This window comes from Xenopus laevis, chromosome 2L (genome assembly GCF_017654675.1).
Source record: "Xenopus laevis strain J_2021 chromosome 2L, Xenopus_laevis_v10.1, whole genome shotgun sequence".
NCBI lineage: Eukaryota > Metazoa > Chordata > Amphibia > Anura > Pipidae > Xenopus > Xenopus laevis.
The window spans coordinates 166481394-166501908 of record NC_054373.1 but is presented as its reverse complement, the minus strand read 5'-3'; the positions used below and the strand labels follow the sequence as shown (position 1 = coordinate 166501908).

The 20515-nt window shown below is 39.9% G+C and overlaps 1 protein-coding gene across 2 annotated transcripts in view; it reads left to right on the top strand.

Moving 5' to 3' along the window:
• Nucleotides 1–20515, top strand: part of tnfrsf19.L (tumor necrosis factor receptor superfamily member 19 L homeolog) — a 56478-nt gene that overhangs the window by 30295 nt on the left and 5668 nt on the right. For both annotated transcript variants that reach the window (XM_018247727.2, XM_018247728.2), the window contains exons 5-7: nucleotides 8121–8206; nucleotides 19695–19859; nucleotides 20062–20187. In XM_018247727.2, the coding sequence (XP_018103216.1) occupies nucleotides 8121–8206; nucleotides 19695–19859; nucleotides 20062–20187 (377 nt within the window). The remainder of the gene's footprint in view (nucleotides 1–8120; nucleotides 8207–19694; nucleotides 19860–20061; nucleotides 20188–20515) is intronic.

The following is a 20515-nucleotide window of genomic DNA, read 5'->3' as shown; positions in this document are numbered from 1 at the left end:
GTCACTAATTATCCATCAGAAAATGAGGTTGCTCTGTAATATAAGCTGATGCTACAGGGCTGATTATTAAATTATGATGCTAATTGCACTGGTTTCTGTGCTGCCATGTAGTAATTATCTGTATTAATTACTAATTAGCCGTATACTGTAAGATTTCTATTCTTTGTGCACTGTTTATTTGAGTGGGTCCCTCTGCTCAGTAAGTGACAGCAGCACAGAGCATGTGCAGTGAATCAGCAGAAAAGAAGATGGGGAGCTACTGGGGCATCTTTGGAGACACAGCTCTTTACTTCTAAAGGGCTGTGGTTGCCTTGGGCTGGTACAGAATCCCAAAACATAATCTACAACATTTTTAGCCTACTTCTTTAGTTAAGCTTTAGTTCTCATTTAAAAAAAACCTTTAATGTAAAGTGAACAATCTCTTTTATGGAAGAGTAGACATCATTGAATAATTTCTTATTTAGGAGGGGAGTGCCCTGGTGTCCATATGTGCTCAGGAAACAACTGCCAGTTATAAAACTGAAAGTGATTCTGACATACAGCCAATAATAGGATGGCTAAACCGCAGGCCGTGCACCCAGCGTTCCATCGTTTCTATGGACTATGTGGTTGAATTTAATGAATGAACTCCCAGTCTATTGCTTTTAAATAGCTGTCATTACAGAGCACACTTACACAATACAATGTATAGTTTCTGCTCATTGCACGGTTTTCCCACACTCCTACCCTTTGTCTGAACGCCTGGGGTGTTACAGTCTCCTGCATTTAAGAGTTTCTTAGGCAGTTTCCTGAAGTCAGCAGGAATTTGGTCATGCTGTTCCTGTACCATGAAAAGTTTCAATAAGTCTGTCAAGTGCTCGGCTACATTTATGGAATAAATATAAAATATCATAGTCCGAATTCATTGTAATACATTTGTTGGTCTGTGGTGGTTTGAATAGGATACCTCCATTCTCATCTGCATTTTAGACAGTCTTCGTGTGCCTGTGATGTTCAAACGCATGAGTATGTTTGTAAATATATATAGTTATATAAATGTGTTTGTAGAACATATCCAGCTATGGGATCTCTTATCCAGAAAGCTCCAAATTACTGGATGGCCATCCCATTTAGATTATAATTAAACAGCTCATCCTTACTGGAGGCAAAACAGATGTATTGGGTTTATTTAATAGCTAAATTAATTTCAAGTAGGAATGATCCCGTTTCTGGAAAACCCATGGGGGCCTATTAACTAACCTCCAGAAATTCACCAGCGATGGCTTCGCTCACATTGCCACACTTCGCCAGACGAAATTTCACCAGGACAACGCTAATTCACTAAAATGCGAAGTTGCATCCAGGGCGTTGAACGATGGTGAAGTTTCACTAGCGTTACTGCGGCAAGCAAAGCGAAGTTGTGCTAGCGTTGGCTAATTTGCATACGGCGGGAAGTTACATTTTAAAGGACATATATGTTGCAGCCAATACATTACACTACACAAGCCCAGGGAACCTTAATAAAAGAAAATAAAGTTGTTATATTGCCCTACACATGTGCCCAGTGTAAATGTAGGGGGGAAGACCGTTACCCTAAAAAAAATTTATGATCTTTTGCAGCCTATCACCCTGAAAAGTCGCCAGCGTTTTTTTGGGACTTAGAAATATTTTTTTTAAGGAAGTCCTATCTACTCTATAGCACTTCCCTGGTCTGAGGTGGCAAAGGCAAGTCTGGCGCAAGAGGTAATGTTCAGTAAAATCCGCATCTTAGTGAATTTACGTAATTATGTCCATTCGCCAGAGCAAAAATTCGTCTGGTGTCAGCGTACGAAGTATCGCTAGAGTCTATCTCCTTCAGTAGCAAATTTACTCCAGCACCCATTAGTGAATCGGCAAAGTCCCAAAATTAAATCACGCTGTATCTTGTCTGAAAGGCTGCCGGATGGGCTATTGTGGGGTCCCAGTGGACTTGTGACCCGCGGGTTGGGCGGGTTCGGACTGAACATTTGCTTCCATTCACCCTGCCCGTGGCCGTCTTCTGCCCCCACTTCCGCCTCTGCGTGCGACTTTTTATGTACTCGCACAGTCCCTGTCCCCTTTTGTGACATCACAGCGGTGCAGGTATATAAAGAGGGGAGCGCACCAGACGCACCGTCTGTGAGAGTGGGCTCTCAATACAGGTATGGGACCTTTTATCCAGAATGCTTGGGACCTGAGGTTTTCTGGATAAGGGGCTTTCCATAATTTGGATCACTCTACCTTAAAGGGGACCCGTCACCCAAAAAAATTATTAAAAATCCTATTTTATCACATTAGTCAAGCAAAATGAAATTTAATTACACTGTATAAATTATTTGAATCTTGTTTCCTTCAGTCTGGGAATTCAAAATTATAGCAAACAGGCTACACAATTAAACGGTGAACAGAACGGGGGAATGTGGGGAGAGCAGTGACATGTAGGAAGTGCTGAATGGAAAGTGAAAGTAATTTTCTGCCCCACCTCTATGCTTAAGGCACAGAGGAGGGGCAGACAATATTTGATTGACAGCTGAGATATTTAAATGAGCTTACAACAGCTATGAATGCTTTAATAAAAAATAGAAATTGGATTTCATGTTTAATTTGAAAAGGACTTTTATTATACAGATTTTTGTGTCTGGGTGACAGGTCCACTTTCTTCTTAAAATTCATTGAAACATTAAAAAAACCCAATAGGATTGTTTTTCCTCCAGTAAGGATTAATTATATGAAGTGCAAGGTAGTGTTTCATTTTTACATAGAAAAAGGAAATAATAAAAACGTGAATTATTTAATTAAAATGGAGTCTATAGGAGATGACCTTCCTATAATTTGGTTCTTTCTAAATAACAGGTTTCCAGGTAACAGATCCCATGCCTGTATCAGGTTGTGTAGTGGTCCCAGTTCAACACTGTAACTGTACATTATAGTATATACTGTTTTTGTACATAACTGACACTGTGTGGATTTTCTACATTTCTTGCTCTGAGTGTCGGTCCAGACAAGTGAACATGTAGGCATAATATCTGGTGGGTGCCGTTTTTTTTTTTCCGCATCCAGCTCAGTGCATGAAATGCTACCGGCAAAACCACAATTCCCTCTTGACAGAAATAGTTTCTCACTCCTGTCACAGCTGAATCCCATTAGCAGCCCTAATTTCCAACTAACGACTTGTTTTCACAAACAGAAATATACTCTGGCTCATTACAGAAATGAAAGACGAAGCTACAACATGAAAACAGTTGCCTCCGAAAAAGAATGTGCTCAATTCCTGTCCTTACCCTAAAGAAAACTGATTTTTCTTTTTTCAAGTAATTCTTGTTCAAAATCCTCTCCTAAAGCTGAACCAGTAAAAGAATCTAGTTCCACTTGGCCCATGAAAAAACACTCAGCAGGTTGTTGCCTTTAAATACTGTATGAATCTGTCTGCTACTCATTCTGGGACTTTTATTTCTAACTGGAAAGGAGCAGCATGTGCCTTATACAAGTTTGGGACCTGTTATCCAAAATGCTCAGGACCTGGGGTTTTCTGGATAACGGATCTTTCCATAATTTCGTTCTTCATACCTTTAGTCTACTAGAAAATCATGTAAACATTAAATAAACCCAATAGGCTGGTTTTGCTTCCAATAAGGATTAATTATATCTTAGTTGGGATCAAGTACAAGCTACTGTTTTATTATTACAGAGAAAAAGGAAATCACTAAACTTTTGAATTATTTGATAAAATGGACTTTATGGTTGACCTCTGGATGATGGGTTTCCTGATAACGGATCCCATACCTGCACAGTGATTTTGTGCATTCTAGTATAAAACGAAATCCTTTGCTTTTAGGCAGAGGATGATGGGAGCTGTAGTGCTGTCAGTAGCCCTAGGACAACTGGTTGTACATAATTTTCCAAAGAAAAAAGAAAGTAATCCTAAAATAAAAAGTTTTCATAGTAAACAAATCCGGGATTAGATGTATTGCCACCGAAAGCAAGAACCTCTTGCACCCACTTGCCACCCAACCCTTTCTTGCCCATCTGCCTATCCACTGGCTGACTACAACCTCCTTACAAAGCATTTGTTTTTTAGATAGGGTCAGCGATCCCCATATAAAAACTGGAAAGAGTCAAATCTTTTAAAAACTATTAGTCATTTTCTTTAATAGTTTTTAATAATTTTTAAAAGATTTGACTCTTTCCAGTTTTTTTAATGACCAATGGAAATGTTGCTTAGAATTGGTCACTCTATAACATACTAAAAGTTAACTTATCGGTGAACCACCGCTTTTATTAGCTTACTTCTGCTACGTTGTTTCAAAAGTCAGCATCAGCAGGGTAGAGAATAGACACGGGGAGGCTGCAGTTACTAGAGTCCTGCAGCGGGTCAGGTACCCGTGGGCTACCGGCAAAAAAAGCAGGCACCCTGCGGAATGAGGGTAGGATTTTCAGGTGCGGGTATAGATGGCAGTCTGTGAGTCGCGGGTCTACGCTAATTTTTTTTATGTTATTTTGTCTATATTTTACTCTTTTTTTCTGTCCCTGCCCACTTTTGATGATGTAACTTCCAGTTTGCAGTAACATCACTTCCTGTTAGATGGTTACGGGTTGGGTTGCGGATAGGGTTGCCACCTTTTAAAAAAAACAACTTGCCGGTCAGTGGCGGGGGCGGGAACTAAAGGGACGGGCTGTGATGCAAAAAGGGCCGGAGTCGAGGAATGCAAAAAGGAGCGGGCCGAGGGGGGCCTTGACGCTAAAAAGGGGCGGGTCACTTGGCAAGATGCCCAGAAGATGAATAAAAGGTAAGTTTCCAACAAAGGAGAAGGGCTTTTCTTAAGGGTATTACAAATTGTAATACCGGCCCCAGCATTGGCAGGTGTTATACCAGCCAGGTGGCAACCCTAGTTGCGGATAAGGCAGTTGCGGGTACGGTAGCAGATCAAATTGGGTAAATATGCGGGTTGCGGTACGGGTCACGGGCTGCAGGTTCGGGTCGGGTCTTAGAAATTGGTTCCGTGCAGGACTGTAGCTGATTTTCAGTAGTAGTTACGTAGTTGTACAAAAAAATAACTTTGAACCCGTTTACAATGTGTAATAAAACATCAGCCATTGTGCATAACTTTCATTTTGCTTTTACATCCCTCTGAAAAAGTAGTAATAGACATGAAGGACAGCAGTCAGACTTGCCTGTACTAGAAACAGCACAGATTTCTGCTACTAATGTTCCCGTTATCCATTTTGCAAGGAATGCAGCAAAACTATGCGTACGTGTGTCCAAATAATTACACTTAGAGGAACGTCTGGGTGTGCTGGGGGATATATGTATATATATATACTATATATCAGTCTGTAGCTATCTCTTTTGTTTATACAAGTAAGTGCCTCTTAAGATAACTCAGGAGAGCGTTTCAGCCGGGACCTGATGATTTTTCCCATACTTAAGACCCTCCACAGAGCGATTGAACTCTCGCCAAAACAACCGCAGCCTTTTACACTTCACATTTTCGAATGTTTAGCGTGTAATGTATTGTGCTTTCATTGCTTGGTGTTTGTTTTGCTCTTGAAAAAGTGTTACCGTGTTGCAATTATCCCCTTGGAAAGTAATGCCATAGCCTGATGAATTTCTTTCTTTTTCTTTCTTTCTTGAGGATCTCTTGTTTTCTCTTCTCCGTTTCTTTTCTGATCCCAGAAGTTGAATGCCACTTTCTTAACGACTATACACAGCATTGCTATTGTGCTCCACCCTTATGTGTCCCATTTCGCCTGCTACACAAATGGGGAGACTCTATAAAATGGTGCTTCAGTAGACTTCTCTATGGTTTCATTTTATTGCACTGTTGAACTTGGGACTTTGGAATACTTATGGTGACAGTTTAAAGGGGTGGTTCACCTTTAAAAACTTTTAGTATGTTATAGAATGACCAACTTTTCAATTGGTCTTCATTGTTTATTTGTATAGGTTTTTTTTTAATTGTCTGCCTTTTTCTTACAAAGTGATATACTAACATAGTAAGTTAGGTTTAAAAAAGACACACGTCCATCAAGTTTAACCTTTTAACTTTTTTTAACCTGCCTAACTGCCAGATCCCAAGGAAGGCAAAAAACCCCATCTGAAGCCTCTCCAATTTGCCTCAGAGGGGGGAAAATTCCTTCCTGACTCCAAAATGGTAATCGGACCAGTCCGTGGATCAACTTGTACTATGAGCTATCTCCCATAACCCTGTATTCCCTCACTTGCTGAAAACCATCCAACCCCTTCTTAAAGCTATCTAATGTATCAGCCTGTACCACTGATTCAGGGAGAGAATTCCACATCTTCACAGCTCTCAATGTAACAAACCCCTTTCCAATATTTAGGCTAGGGATGGACTGAATCCAAGATTCAGTTCGGGATTCAGCCAGGATTCGACCGAATCCTTCTGCCCAGCTCAACGGAATCCGAATCCTAATTTGCAAAGGGGTGGGGAGGGAAATCGCATGACTTTGTCACAAAACAAGGAAGTAAAAAATGTTTTCCCCTTCCCTCCCCTAATTTGCATACGCAAATTAGGATTTGGTTCAGTATTTGCCCAAATCTTTCACGAAGGATTCAGGGGTTCGGCCGAATCCAAAATAGTGGATTCGGTGCATCCCTAATAGGCGGAACCTTGTAATCGGAATGGGTGCCCTCTTGTCAGCTGGCTAGGCCTACTGGTAAATAAAGCATTAGAGAGATTATTATATGATCCCCTTATATATTTATACAAAGTTATCATATCACCCCTTAAAGGAGAAGGAAAGGCTAAAACTAAGTAAGCTTTATCAGAAAGGTCTATATTAATACACCAGTAAACCCTCAAAGTAATGCTGCTCTGAGTCCTCTGTCAAAAGAAACACCACATTTCTTTCCTTCTATTGTGTACTCATGGGCTTCTGTATCAGACTTCCTGTTTTCATCTTAAACCTCCAGGGCAGGGCTTGAGCATGCTCAGTTTGCTCCTCTCCCCCTCCCTCCTCCCATCCCTGCTGTAATCTGAGCTCAGAGCTGTTCGTGAGCTCGGAGAGACTCAGGCAGGAAGTGATGTCACACCAAGCTTATATGGCAGCTTCTATCCTAAACAAACAGAGACAGTGTCTAGAACTATTTACTCAGGTATGGTAAAGCATTCTGCAGAATAAATATAGCATTCTAGCTTGCACTATTGTGTCTAATCTGTTGGCAATAAACTGTCTTGGAGCTTTCCTTCTCCTTTAAGCACCTCTTCTCCAGCTTGCCTCTTTCCAACTTTCAAAGGGGATCATTAACCCCATCTAAAAACAAATACTCTGTAAGGCTACAATTGTATTGTTATTGCTACTTTTTATTACTCATCTTTCTATTTTAGGCCCTCTCCTATTCATATACTGGTCTCATATTCAAATCAATGCATGGTTGCTAGGGTAACTTGGACTCTAGCAACCAAACTGCTCAAATTGCAAACCCCTACTGAATAAAAAGCTAACTCAAAAAACACAAACAATAATACAAGAGGAAAATAATTATATAGTCCGCTGGCAAATCCAAAGGGTAGTAAACCAAAAGTATAATGGCCCTTTAATAACGTGGCCAGTGTCTGTGACCTAGGACTTGCCATCTGGGCCGCTTGATCAGCAGCAGCTGTGTATGCCGTGCTTGGGATAAAACTGTTATGAGGACAGTCTCGGTTTCTGGTCTCTTGGCCGGGTTTAGAATGGAGAGGATGCTGTTCTTGGGAGAAGTGAAGTGCGTATAAACTAACGTGCGTGAAACTAGTGAAATTCTTTCTATTCTCTTTTTTTGCTGTATCAAGTTTTGTACAATCACCTGATGTGAATGCAGAAATCCAGCAGGTTTTTATATACCTCCATCCTCCGTTGCATGGAAATTTAACTTGTTGTTGTGATTTAACATCCCAGCCATTCAGTTGGAGCAGTTCAACTCAAATAAAACCCAATATTTCACTTAACATCTTGCAGTGAAACGCTCGCATTTCAGTTAATGACTGTGAAACCGTTTTTTTTCCATTCCCATAATTTACGATTTTCAAGTAGGAAATGAAACACACACATCTAACAAGCTTGTGAAACTATACAGCTCCCAAACTGTAATTTGCTCTAAATACTTTTTTTTTTCTTTGCAGATTTTATAGAAAAACTAAACTTGGTGGTTTTCAAGACATGGAGTGTGTCCCGTGCGGAAATCCTCCGCCCCCTTATGAACCGCACTGTGAGTACATTAGATTGAATATTTGGCCTTCCAATTGTTTCTACCTTGGATAAGCCTTTTGGAGCTTATGTAGTACAGGTATGGTACCTGTTATCCAGAATGCAGGCACCTGAGGTTTGCTGGATAACAGATCTTTCCAGAATTTGGATCTTCATACATTAAGTTTTCTATAAAATCATGCAAACATTAAATAAACCCAATAGGCTGGTTTTCCTTCCAATAAGTATTATTTAAATCTTAGTTTGGATCAAGTACAAGGTACTGTTTTATTATTATTATTACACTGAAAAAGAAAATAATTTCGAAAAATGTGGATTATTTGGATAAAATATAGTCTATGGGGAAAAGCTTTTCTGTTATTCGGAGCTTTCTGGATAATGGGTTTCCGGATTACGGATCCCATACCTGTATCATGGGCATCCCAAAACAACCAACCACGGGTTCAATTAGATCTGCTATTACCGCTGGACAGACAAATACTTTATACATTTGTAGTAAAAATTTTAAAAACCCTGATTGGGTATTTTGGAGGATTTAAAAACCCTGATTGAGTATGAACTGTTAAGCTGTTGAGAAAGTGGCTGGAGGGTTACAAAACGCGTCAAGCGTAATGGTTCTGTGCACTACAGGCGATTTATGGCATTGATTTTTTGTAATATTTTAATGGACGAAAAACATTGAATTTTTTACTCTATGTGGAGCTCCGTGCCTTACACAAGAATAATTGATTTTGATGCTATCCGGAGCAGTTTTTCATGTGCAGCACACAGTTGATCTTTGGAGTGCTCCCTAGAGGCAATTTTATCTAGTGATATTTTTACAGTAACAAAAAAACTACAACTAAAAGCCATAGTTTCAACATCACCTTAAATTAATTTAAGCACTGGCCAACCAGCTGTCATGCTACATTTTCCAGCACCCCAAGGTAGACTCGCCTCTAACCATTCCATCCCAACACATTTGTTGTCATTATTTAAATGCTACCAATTGTTTACCTTCTTGATGTTAAAGCAAATTGTTTAGAAATCTTTCTTTCTCAGGCCTTGAGCTGCTTTGCAGCCGGCATCTGTAGAGTGTGCTCAGTCAGTAGGAGGTCTTCTCTTTAGAAACAGGACGGTGCTGTTGAGGGTCGTTCTATTGATGAGTAGAAAGTGATATATTAGGGCTTTTGTAGAAGAGCAGGAAGGGACCTCCCCAGCTTCTGTTCTTACCATTATTCTATAGAACCTTTTGCAAGTTTCAAGCTTTAGAAACTCACAATGGAGGAAATTTGCAATTTTGGTTTATGGAGTTGTAACTGGATTATTTTCTAATCATGATGGGACACAGGTGTCAGCCCCTAAACAAGGTTTTGGGTGAATTCAGAGCTCTGGGAATAAAGTTACAAATGGGACACAGGTATCAGCCTCTAAACAAGGTTTTGGGTGAATTCAGAGCTCTGGGAATAAAGTTACAGAAACATATGAACTCCACAATGATCTCTATTGTGGCATCATAACATATAAATAAAGCCAGTTAATAACAGTGTTCACAATGCAATTTTGGATTCAATCGCAATGTTATCCTCAGTGCAGTGTTTCCCCCCATAATTACAGCTTTATTGCAGTTGCCAGTGGGACCTGTGTCTGGTGTAACTGTGGCCATTGGGTCAATATTGACGCAGTTCTGCTTGCACTTCGACACATGTACCCTGTAACTGTGCTGCAGAAATTGATGCAGGTAACCGTGGGAACCTTGGAGCTACCACCTTGTTTGGTGGTAGAGGTATCTCCAGGGATCCACCTGTCAATAGGTGTAACTTCACTCAACAGGAGGAGGCAGGTATTGACGACAAAAACAACTATACAGAAGTGCAAAGTGTGCTGTGAACAGCGTTGGACTGGGAGGGGGTCTGGTCTGTATTTTATTGGCCTGGCCAGTAAAAATGATGGTTGATCCCAATGTTATTAATAGGGAAAAAAGATAAATATATAGGAAGGCTGGTATTTTTTTCCAGTAAATGTGGCACCCCTACTGGTAGGGTTGCCACCTGTCCAGTTTTGACCTGGACAGCCCCTTTTTTAGGGTCAAAGCTGGCTGCCCGTTTTTTTCCAAAATAGCAAAACCGGACAGGATTTCCTGAAATTGACATGGTGATTATCCAATTGGTGGTCGTCATGCCGTAGCCCCACTCACGATGGCACAGCCCTGCCAACACACATCACAGCCCCACCCCCTCTGTGTCACAGCCCCGTCTCCCCCAGAGTTAGTCGGGGGGAAAGGTGGCAATGCTAGGGTCCAGGCCCACTAAGGCTGCAGCCTTGGGGTCAGTAGCGTCACTAGAGGGGGACGGGCCCTGGTGCGTGACGCGCAGCTGGGCCCCGCCCCCTCAGTACGGCCACATTTGGCCGCATGTGTCAGTGGCGCGCGGGGGGCCCTGAGGGGGTGCGGGCCCTGGCACCCCAGCCACAAAACCCCTCCACTCACCCTTTCCCACTCCTACATGTACCTTCTTTTCTCTGCTCTTCTCGATCAAGATGGGGGGGGTCATAAATAACCCTATAATATTATACTTGGGCCATGTATTTAACTGAGAAGCATACCCAAATTTACAGTTTAGTTATGCTGCCTTTAGTGACTTTTAAAATCCTTTTAAATAATTTAATTGGAGTAGCAATTAAAAAGTATATAAATCATTGATTAATTGCAATACGCCGCCTATTTTGAGATCTTCCAGAACTGTTTTGATTTGATGTCAATCAGGCTACGAGTCAAATTACAGCCAAGTCAGAGGGTACATTAGCCTATTTATTATTATATGTGCAGATAATTAGTGCATGAAATGGCTCAAAGTCTAAAACCTGAATCTGCCACATGACGTGTAACCCCTATAAACCCTGTGTAGCTGGAATGGAATAAAAACATACAGCGGTGATAAATTAGCTGTCCTCAGCCCACGGGTCTCTCCTTCTTAGATGTTTTTACTGTTTGGGAACAAAACCTGTTTCTCTGACACCAGGACGGGGGAAAATATATATCCAACAGATGTGTATATTTTACTGGACAGTGCAAACATATTCTATTTCAGCCTCAACCCATAGCCATCTACAAAAAAACAGAAGTAGAAAGGCAAATATTTGTAGGCAGTTGGCTCTATTGAACTACTTTAGTGGCAGAAGAAAAAGTGTAAAAGCCTGTGGGGCCCCCATAAATTAACAATGTCTTTTGTTCCACTGAGCCGAGTTGGCAAGTGTTTTGTTTGCCTGAGAACACTTGTAAGGGCCATGAACTTCCTGCGTAAAAAGCTTATTTAGTGCAGCGAGTATATTAAGACTTTGATCACAAATTCTTAATACTAGTAGCAGTTGATTATTACCCAGCTGGCAATAAATCTCCTTCCTCTCTTTTCATCCGCTGCTTGTGTTTGGAGATTTAAAAAACAGAAACCGGTTTAAACATTTACCTCATGCCGTAGGTTGTTGGAGCCCCCCGTGCGGAGGGAGAGAGGAAACGTTTTATTATAGGATGGAGCTGACAACATTAGCAAGTTTGTAAAGTTTACGTTGAGTCACAGCTCTTGGGCCTGGCAGGATTTCGGGAGTAAGCAGCCAATTTTCCATCCTCGTTTTTTTGCTCATTTGTTTGTCTTAATAAATATGGTATGACTTTGTTTTTACACGAATAAAGCCAAAAGGTAGTCAGGAAATCAAATCTATTACGTTACATCCGTACTGGCAAAGGCAAGTTCTTAGGAAGGTAGTGGTTTGTATGTGGCGCCTGCTTATTCCTGGGTGGTGTGGGCTTCTTTGGATCTGCAGACACATTTTAGGATAGGCCAGATATCTACCGGTATTTCTAAATCTGCTTGTAATACTACACGTATGGTATCCGTTATCCAGAAAATTCCAAATTCCATAGACTCCATTTTATCCAAATAATCAGAATTTTTAAAAATTATTACATTTTTCTCTGTAATAATAAAACAGTACCTTGTACTTGATCCAATCTAAGATATAATTGATTCTTATTGGAAGCAAAACCAGCCTATTGGGTTTATTTAATGTGTTTATGATTTTCTAGTAGACTTAAGGTATGAAGTTCAAAATTAAGGAAATAGACACTATCCGGGAAATTCCCAGGTCTCTAGCATTCTGGATAACAGGTCACATACCTGTATTACACCCCTGCCCCTTCAGAACATTTAATATGTTCTTTTGCATTTTGAATAGTTGGCAAGTCCATTTTCCATCATGTGTTGTTACATCCCCTTCTACAGCAACCCCAAACACAATAACGCTTTGACTCCCTTAGTTCTCTTTGAGGTTGATTTACAAACATTCGGATTTCCTTTTTTTTCACGGATCATATTTTTTTCTAAAAACTCATGTTTTTTACCAAATATTTAAAACTCTAATATTCATCATACAAATACTTCTCCAAGTAAAAACAGTCATGGTCCCATAGTTGGATGCTGCATTGATCCTATTGGACCTTTTTTTAACCATTCAGACTTTTTTTCGCCAGTAATTGTCCGAAAAACTAAAAATGTTAGAAGTTTTAGAGATATTTTTAGGGCATCGTTCAGCATTTTTTTTTATAAATTTCATAGTATTCATGGTTTTAAGGAAGTAGACTCTAATTATGCTTTAAAAAAGCACTAATATAGGCATGGGATCCGTTATCTGGAAACCCATTACCCAGAAAGCTCAGAATTACAGAAAGGCCATCTCCCATAGACTCAATTTTATCCAAATAATCCAGATTTTTTAAAATTATTTCCTTATTCTCTGTAATACTAAAACAGTACTTTGAACGTTATCCCAACTAAGATATAATTAATCCTTATTGGAAGCAAAACCAGCCTATTGGGTTTATTTAATATTTATATGCCATTCTGGGAGGAATCTTGTCTTGACCTTAGTTTAGGGGTGCCCAAAAGGTAGATCTGGATCTACCAGTAGACCTTTAGATCTCAAGGCACTGTCAACAAGCAGCTTTTCTAAATCACCCTCCTGTTTCATGTTTTTCATTCAGATATTTATGTTAAGGTTACATAAGTAATAGTTGTTTGTTAAATATAACTATATACATTTTCTCATAAATCAATATATTTTATATAGTAATATTTCCATGGAACAGAATTCTAACAGTGATATTATGGATGTAGATCCTAATGAGACAACATCATTAGTAGACCTCACATTAGTAAAGTATGGGCACTCCTGCCTTAGATGTTGAAAGTTGCTAATTTGAGAAGAACAATATTTTAGCTGCCCCTATCCTACATATTACTCCTCTGTTTTAAGTCTACAGGCACTGGCTTGTTTCTGTCACCTAAACAGAATGTGAGACTACCCCTATGGTTGTAATAAGTCCACCAGAGTTAGAACTTCTTTTCATCTTGTTCATCATCTGTTGCTTTGATTTGAATAAAGGGATGTTAAAAATGTAACGTATCACTTACTAATCAATTTAGAAAATAGGCTTGAGGGGTTTAGTATATAGGTGCGCGTTGCCTTTACTGATTGAGTTATACCATGTGACAGCAAAATGATTTAAATGGCTTTTTGAGAAGATCTAGAAGACATCTAGAAAGAAAGAGTCATTTGCAATAGGTTGTTGAAGCCATTGGCAAAACACAGCTTGTCCTGTCATGGGTTCGTTTGTTATTTGACATATAAAACCCATTGACCAGCAATAGAAAGGGGTTTATCACTTTCCTCAAATATCTCAGTGATCTGTTTGGAGCTAAAGCACCAGGCCTGCTCATGGTGGAATCTTGCCAGTTCTGCAATGTCTTATGTCTGAGGAATCTCATTACGTTAGAACACTGTTTTTCCGTGCAAAGCTAAAACAATAGGTACTTTCTTTCTAGAAAGAACGGATATTTAAAGCGTTTCATTGCCCATATGACTTGTTCTGCTGTGTGTTTTTATTTAATAAAACCAACATAACCCGAAATTTCAAGCTAAACAAGGTGCCTGCCAAACATTCTCAACTTGTAGGAAGGTTCAAAGGAAAGAGATTCAGAAATGTAATGTTTCCAGTAAGAACAGAATATGATTGGATGTTCTCCCTGAAATATGACAATTTCACCCTGATTCTGGGTTTTTATGTGAAATAAAATACAGTTTTATCTAAGCAAATTGACAGTTTGGGCTTAAGCTCAAGGCTTTGCATGAACAGCAGTGGTGTACTTCCAAGTTTGGCTGTAGGGGCCAAGCTATAAAGAAGCAAAGACTTGGATGATGAATGACCCTTTCTGCTGAATAAAAGGCACAATAAACTCTCCATAAAAATATGTATTGGCATTTTTAAAAGCAGGAGCCTCAGGTCAGTGAGTTCCAAGGCAGAAATTCCATAACCCGTGGCCACTTTATACATATCTATAAATGTATATCTTAAACACAATTTATTAGTCTTTGTACCTGACCCAGAACTCTCCATCTTTATCCAATAAAGATTTTTGTATTTAACATTTTCAACCACTAGAATACATCAATTCATCAGCCGCCTGTCTGTATGGCTCTTTTTATATCCGCAACAACAGTTACAGGGATCAGAGAACGGGAAGAATGTTTTGGAGACCGAACATGGCAATTTGAGCTTTTGCCCTTCCGATTCCTATCTTTGTTCTTGCGTGCAGCTGGCAGCCCCATCTACTAATCCTGGTAAAAACGTATATTTGAAAGACAAAAGCCCGTTCAGTTTAAATCCCAGAGCGCAGATGTTGTGACAAAGATAAGTCTGTTTTGTGCTAGACATTTTGACATAACCATGATGCCCTGGTTTATTTATCTTCAATAAATGCCAAGTAAATTCTTTATTAAGGATATTGCCCCTGGCATCATTGCAGCTACAGGATCAAAATACTTTGGGTGCCAGAGATCCTTAGGACTATGCCATTATGAGAGATTTGATTGAAGTTAATTGTACCTGAAACTGTGCACCAAAACATTTGCCGGGGCTTTACTATACGTCAGGGGCATATTATCAGGGGGTAACTGTCCATCAGGGGCATCCTGTGGCACTTCAGTGGGAACTGACCGATATATACTTAAATATGCAGGCAAGGTAATGCTCCAGTTCGGCTGCTTTGGGATCTTCATTTATGACTGACTTAGAGCTTTTTAATTTTGTCTAATGTCCCCCATGGGACCAACACTCGCCCAAAAACAATCCCTATTCACATGGCACTTAAAACCATAGTTACATGAGTATTAGTCTCCAGTTTTTGAAAGAATAAAAGAGACACAGACTAAAAACGACACGCTCCACTGACCCACAACTCCAACTGCAGTGTAAGAGTATTTGATGGGAGATGAGGGAGTCGGAGTATAGAAGACAATTGTATGGGACAAGTAAGTTGCAGTTTGTTTAAAGGAGACAAATGTCAAAAACAAGTTTGTGTTTTGTACTCTTTTAAATACAGAAGGCATTGGCTTTAAAAAGTTATGTTTGGGGTTGATTTATTGAAAATTTCTGCAACAAACCTACTAGTCCTTCCCATTTGTTCCTCCTTTGTGCTGCCTCCTTTCCCAGGCTGTGCAGGGATGCTGACATCACTCAGCACACTGTAGGATAGCAACTAATCAGTAGCTAGGCTGATACTGATAGGGAACTGAAGCCTGTCCTTACTTGTGTGACTCCAGGGCTGTGATTGAGTATCCCCCTCTTACTGTGCTTCTGGCAGGGACAGTTAGGACACTCCTACCATATTTTGAAACACAGACAGGGACCTGGGAAGCTCCAATAAAGGGGCCATTTTTAAAGATAATAATTATTTTTAACCCAGAGTGAAACCAACACCATATATTATTTATTACAATATTAGAGTGTTTTCCCTTCTCTTATATGTGTTAGAGCTTCGGTTTTAGTGGAGCAGACAACTTGCAGAGTAACTGGGTTACTCGGAGAAACCTGTTGAAAGTTTGGCTGATCTGAAGAGTGGATGTAGAGTTGCCATTGACATGAACAAACCTGATAGCATTAATCCTAACAGTCTGGAAACATTAAACCTAGAGGTCAAGAAGTAGGGGCTGACAATGATCAAGACTTGACGTAGTAAACATTGATATTATGTGTGAAGTAAGGTCATGCATTGCAGGTGTCCCATAAGTAAAAACATGGATCGAATGTGGATTCTGAGAAAGAGGGTAGACGTTTTATGCAGGTGGATTCTGGTTATTTACTTGGCCACTCTTCACAGATTGGGCTTTGGTTGGACCTGGTAGAAAATACCAATGGTCGAGTAGACAACAATTACAACATTGGGTTTTAATGGAATCTTTATATGAGCCAATTGTGTACTGAAGGACCAGATTATTGGGTCAGGCCAGCAGGTCCACTAATTTAGTTACCAAGCCAAACAAGTGGTTCAAGACGTGTCGCCACCTTAAGTTGGCATCTAGTCATTAAGCCAATGATTAGGGAATAAACATATTCAAAAAGCTGCATAAGGATACAAGGAGAAGCAGATGTGAACATTGCAAGGTGTATAGATGGTGGTTTCAGAATTATCTCCTCAAAGGCAATAATGGTCCCATAAACTGTTACTGGATTACTTGGAAAAGGAGTGCAAATAGTGAAGTGTGCTTCCAGCTGAGAGTTAGTGATCAATAACTTGTCCTACACTATAATTCTCTTCTGTAACAGATGGAGAGCTCAGTGGTTCATCCCTCCCTTTGTGGTTCAAATAGCAAAGTACAAGGTTGGAAATACCTAGAATTAATGCAGGTTGACACCTATTTGCATTACGCATGCTTTGAACAATGATTTGGGGAGAATGTAAAATGCTTTATTCTGAATAAATATTTGCTTAAACAAACCCCTTATCTAGAGTCTATAAACTTGCAATAGCATTGATCCTCTTTTGACCCTATTATTAATGACTAATCTAGGATCAACAGCACCTTATCTTTTTCTTTTTTTTTTTGCTATTGTATATCGTTTACTGATTAAACTTCTCATTCTGCAGCATGTCTCAGATAGTTTTTTTATTTTTTAGAATACAAAAGGCATGTTCGTAGTTTCCCTTGTTTATTAGGTTACACAAGACTGCCTGGGCATGTGAAAAGGGATACTAAAAAAAGGGATATTAATGCATCACCATAGACTACTGGGCTCTTTTTATTTTTGTTACTGGGAGCAGAAATTTTACTGAACCCCAAAGGTTCTTGCTTTGATTGCCTCGCGAGCAATAGGGCTAACCGTACTTAGACAGAGTCAACGTTAGAGATGTTAAGCTGTTGATATACATGGCAATGCAGAATTTGCTGTGGGTCACTGTTGGGTTATCTATAAGACAAGAATGATGACCTGCTAGTTTGGGGCTTACTGAAATATCTATCAGGAAAGTAGGAAAATCCCATCTGGCAAGGCCCCTTATATCATATATGAGGTCCTTTTCCCGTAGGGCAATCTGATATTTTTTTTTGTCCAGCAAAAATGGTTGTATTAGCTCCATTATGATCAAAACTTTGGTGGAAAACCATGATCAACTGGATCTACTTGTATTAATTTAGCTTTAAGTGTTGTCAAAAGGGGACAAGTATATAAATTAGGACAATCCAGTGTTTCATTGTATTAAGTATTACCCGGCACTTCCTTGGCAGCTCTCAGGAGAATACATGGACATTTAGGTTCTTTTGTTGTACAGGTATGGGACCTGTTATCGAGAGTGCTCGAGAACTGGGGTTTTCCAGATAAGGGGTCTTTCTGTAATTTGAAATGTCATACCTTAAAAATCATTTAAACTTTAAATAAAACAAATAGGACTGTTGTCCACCAACAGTGTCATAACTAGATGTTACTGGGCCAGACAGGAAAATCATTTTAGGCCCCCCAAAATCCAGAGGTTGTCCCGTGTATATATATATATATATATATATATATATATATATATATATGTGTATATATATATGTGTGTATATATATATATATATATATATATATTAAAATATTATTAATTAGGGCCTCTTGGGGCCTCTATACCCCTGGGCCCCCTACAGCTGCAGGATCTGCTTCCTCTGTAGTTACACCCATGCCCTCCAATAACGATTCATTATATCTTAGTTGGGATCAAGCACAAGGTACAGTTTTGTTATTACAGAGAAAAATAAAAAATGTTTTAGAATTTTGAAGTATTTCATTAAAAAGGAGACAACCTTTACAGAGCTTTCTGGATACTGGGTTTCCAGATACCAGCTCCTATACTTTTACTTCCTTCATTCTCAGCCCTGTGTGATACTGATCTATAATGACTGATGACTATAATGGTTCCATCAGGAGCAGGTTCTATTAGAGTTTGTGCAAGCTACTGCCCTAAAAGCAAAAACAACTTGAAACCACTGGTTTGCCAATTTATTTAGGCTCTCTGAGTGCCCAGTGGCTAAATCATGTACTTGATCCGTACTTGGGTCCAGTTGTTTAGCCATTGGTTGACCATTAGACTTAGTGCAGTCTTGGTACCTGTTTGTGTGGAACTGACAGTTTTTCCATCTTTAGCTGTTTTTGCAATTGTGACTTTGTGTGGCTTTAAATTCTATATATGTTGAAGTGTTCCTTAAAGAGGCAGAGCAAAAGCCTAAATTACACTTAGAACTAAAACAAACTTGCATACATTTACAATATAATGTGGAAAGACTGGGAGAAATACTTGGTAAATGAGCGTCGGCCACAAAAAGAAAATATTTGAAGTTGGAAAACTGGGTTTTCAGATGATTACGCCTGGCTGCAATGGTATATACTCCTGTCAAAGCTCATTTCTGCTATTTCTTTTCTGCTCTGACATCTGTCAAGGCTCCCGAGTTCTTTGGTCGGATCATAAATAATTTTCTTACTGCTTGTGCCATCAGCGAGAGAGAAAGACTTCTCATTTTATGGAGGGGGGGGGGATATAAGGAATTTGCTTACTTTGTATAGAGTTTCAGAGCCCAGGCTTTGGCGATCGCAGTGGTTTGCCACGTATTTTTATAGTCAGCCTTTGGAGAATGTTGTGAAAGCTGTGGTTTGACCAGAAGTTGTTGGGATTTTGGCTTCAGCAGAAAATATGTATTTGATTTGTAGACGTCTCTCTGCAGACCTTCTTATTATGTGATATGCAAAACCCATAGAAATCAGATTCAGCTATCGGAATTGGACTGCTTTATTTTTGTTTCAAGTCTGCCTTTCCCGCTATCCTGTGACTCACGTCAGTGTTGTTGGAAACTTGTGAATCACTGTGTTGGGTATATCGTGTAGGCATGGTACCCAAAGAGCCAATTGTTCTCGGCTCCCAACTGGTAGCCCTCCAACTGTTGAATTAGAGCTCCAAGTACCCACTTCATCCTGCCTCTGTCTACTCCACAGCCTAGTAAGACCAAATAGTAGCATTTACTTGATGATCACCGTAGTGACCAGTTGCTTGGAGGTATTTCTTGGGTGTCTTCACTGACCTGCCACTCTCGATTTGTACTGCTTACATGTGCTTACAATACAATTAGTAACTTTCTTTTTAATTCCTTTGCAGGTAATGCCAAAGTTAACCTTGTGAAGATCCCTTCCACTGCCTCCAGTCCCCGGGACACGGCCCTGGCTGCTGTTATATGTAGCGCATTGTCCACTGTTCTCTTGGCTCTGCTCATTCTTTCTATTATCTACTGCAAAAGGCAATTCATGGAGAAGAAACCAAGCTGTAAGTACTGCATGTTCTGGGATTGAAGAGACCCTAATACTATGTTTTTCTTGTGTAAATGCCCCTCCCCCTCCACATTTCATACAGCCATGCAATCTTTCATGCTTCAATGTTAACTTTGTTTCACCGGGTTGCTTATTTAAATGAGAGAACATTGCATCCAAGGCCATGGAATCAGCTATATTCTGATGTTTCTCCAAAGGGTCCAAGAGATCACAGGAGCTCCAGTATACTGGGTCAGAACTATCGTGTTTTGACAGACCACGAGTAGCAGACCATGCAATGAGCCCATGTTGCCACTGCCAGCAAGATCCATCACATGTCCGGGGTATGTAAGCTGGTGGCGGGTAAAAGTCCTGCGTAGATGGGAAAAAGGAGATATAGGGGAAAGACTGAGAAGATCAGGAACATTTCCTCCAGGACTGATAAAATGATGTAATGAGATTTACACAGTGCTAGCACCTCTAACCTCTATCTTATGGTTTAATAGACTAGCACAATGAAAGCAAACTTCTTATTTGCTATTGAAAGAATGAATAATTGTAACGCTTAGTCCACACCAGGCAATTCGGGGAGATTTAGCGCCTGGCGACTAATCTTGGACCTCAGAAACCTTGCGTTGCCCTGTCCCCTTGGCTTTCTACCACTCACACAGT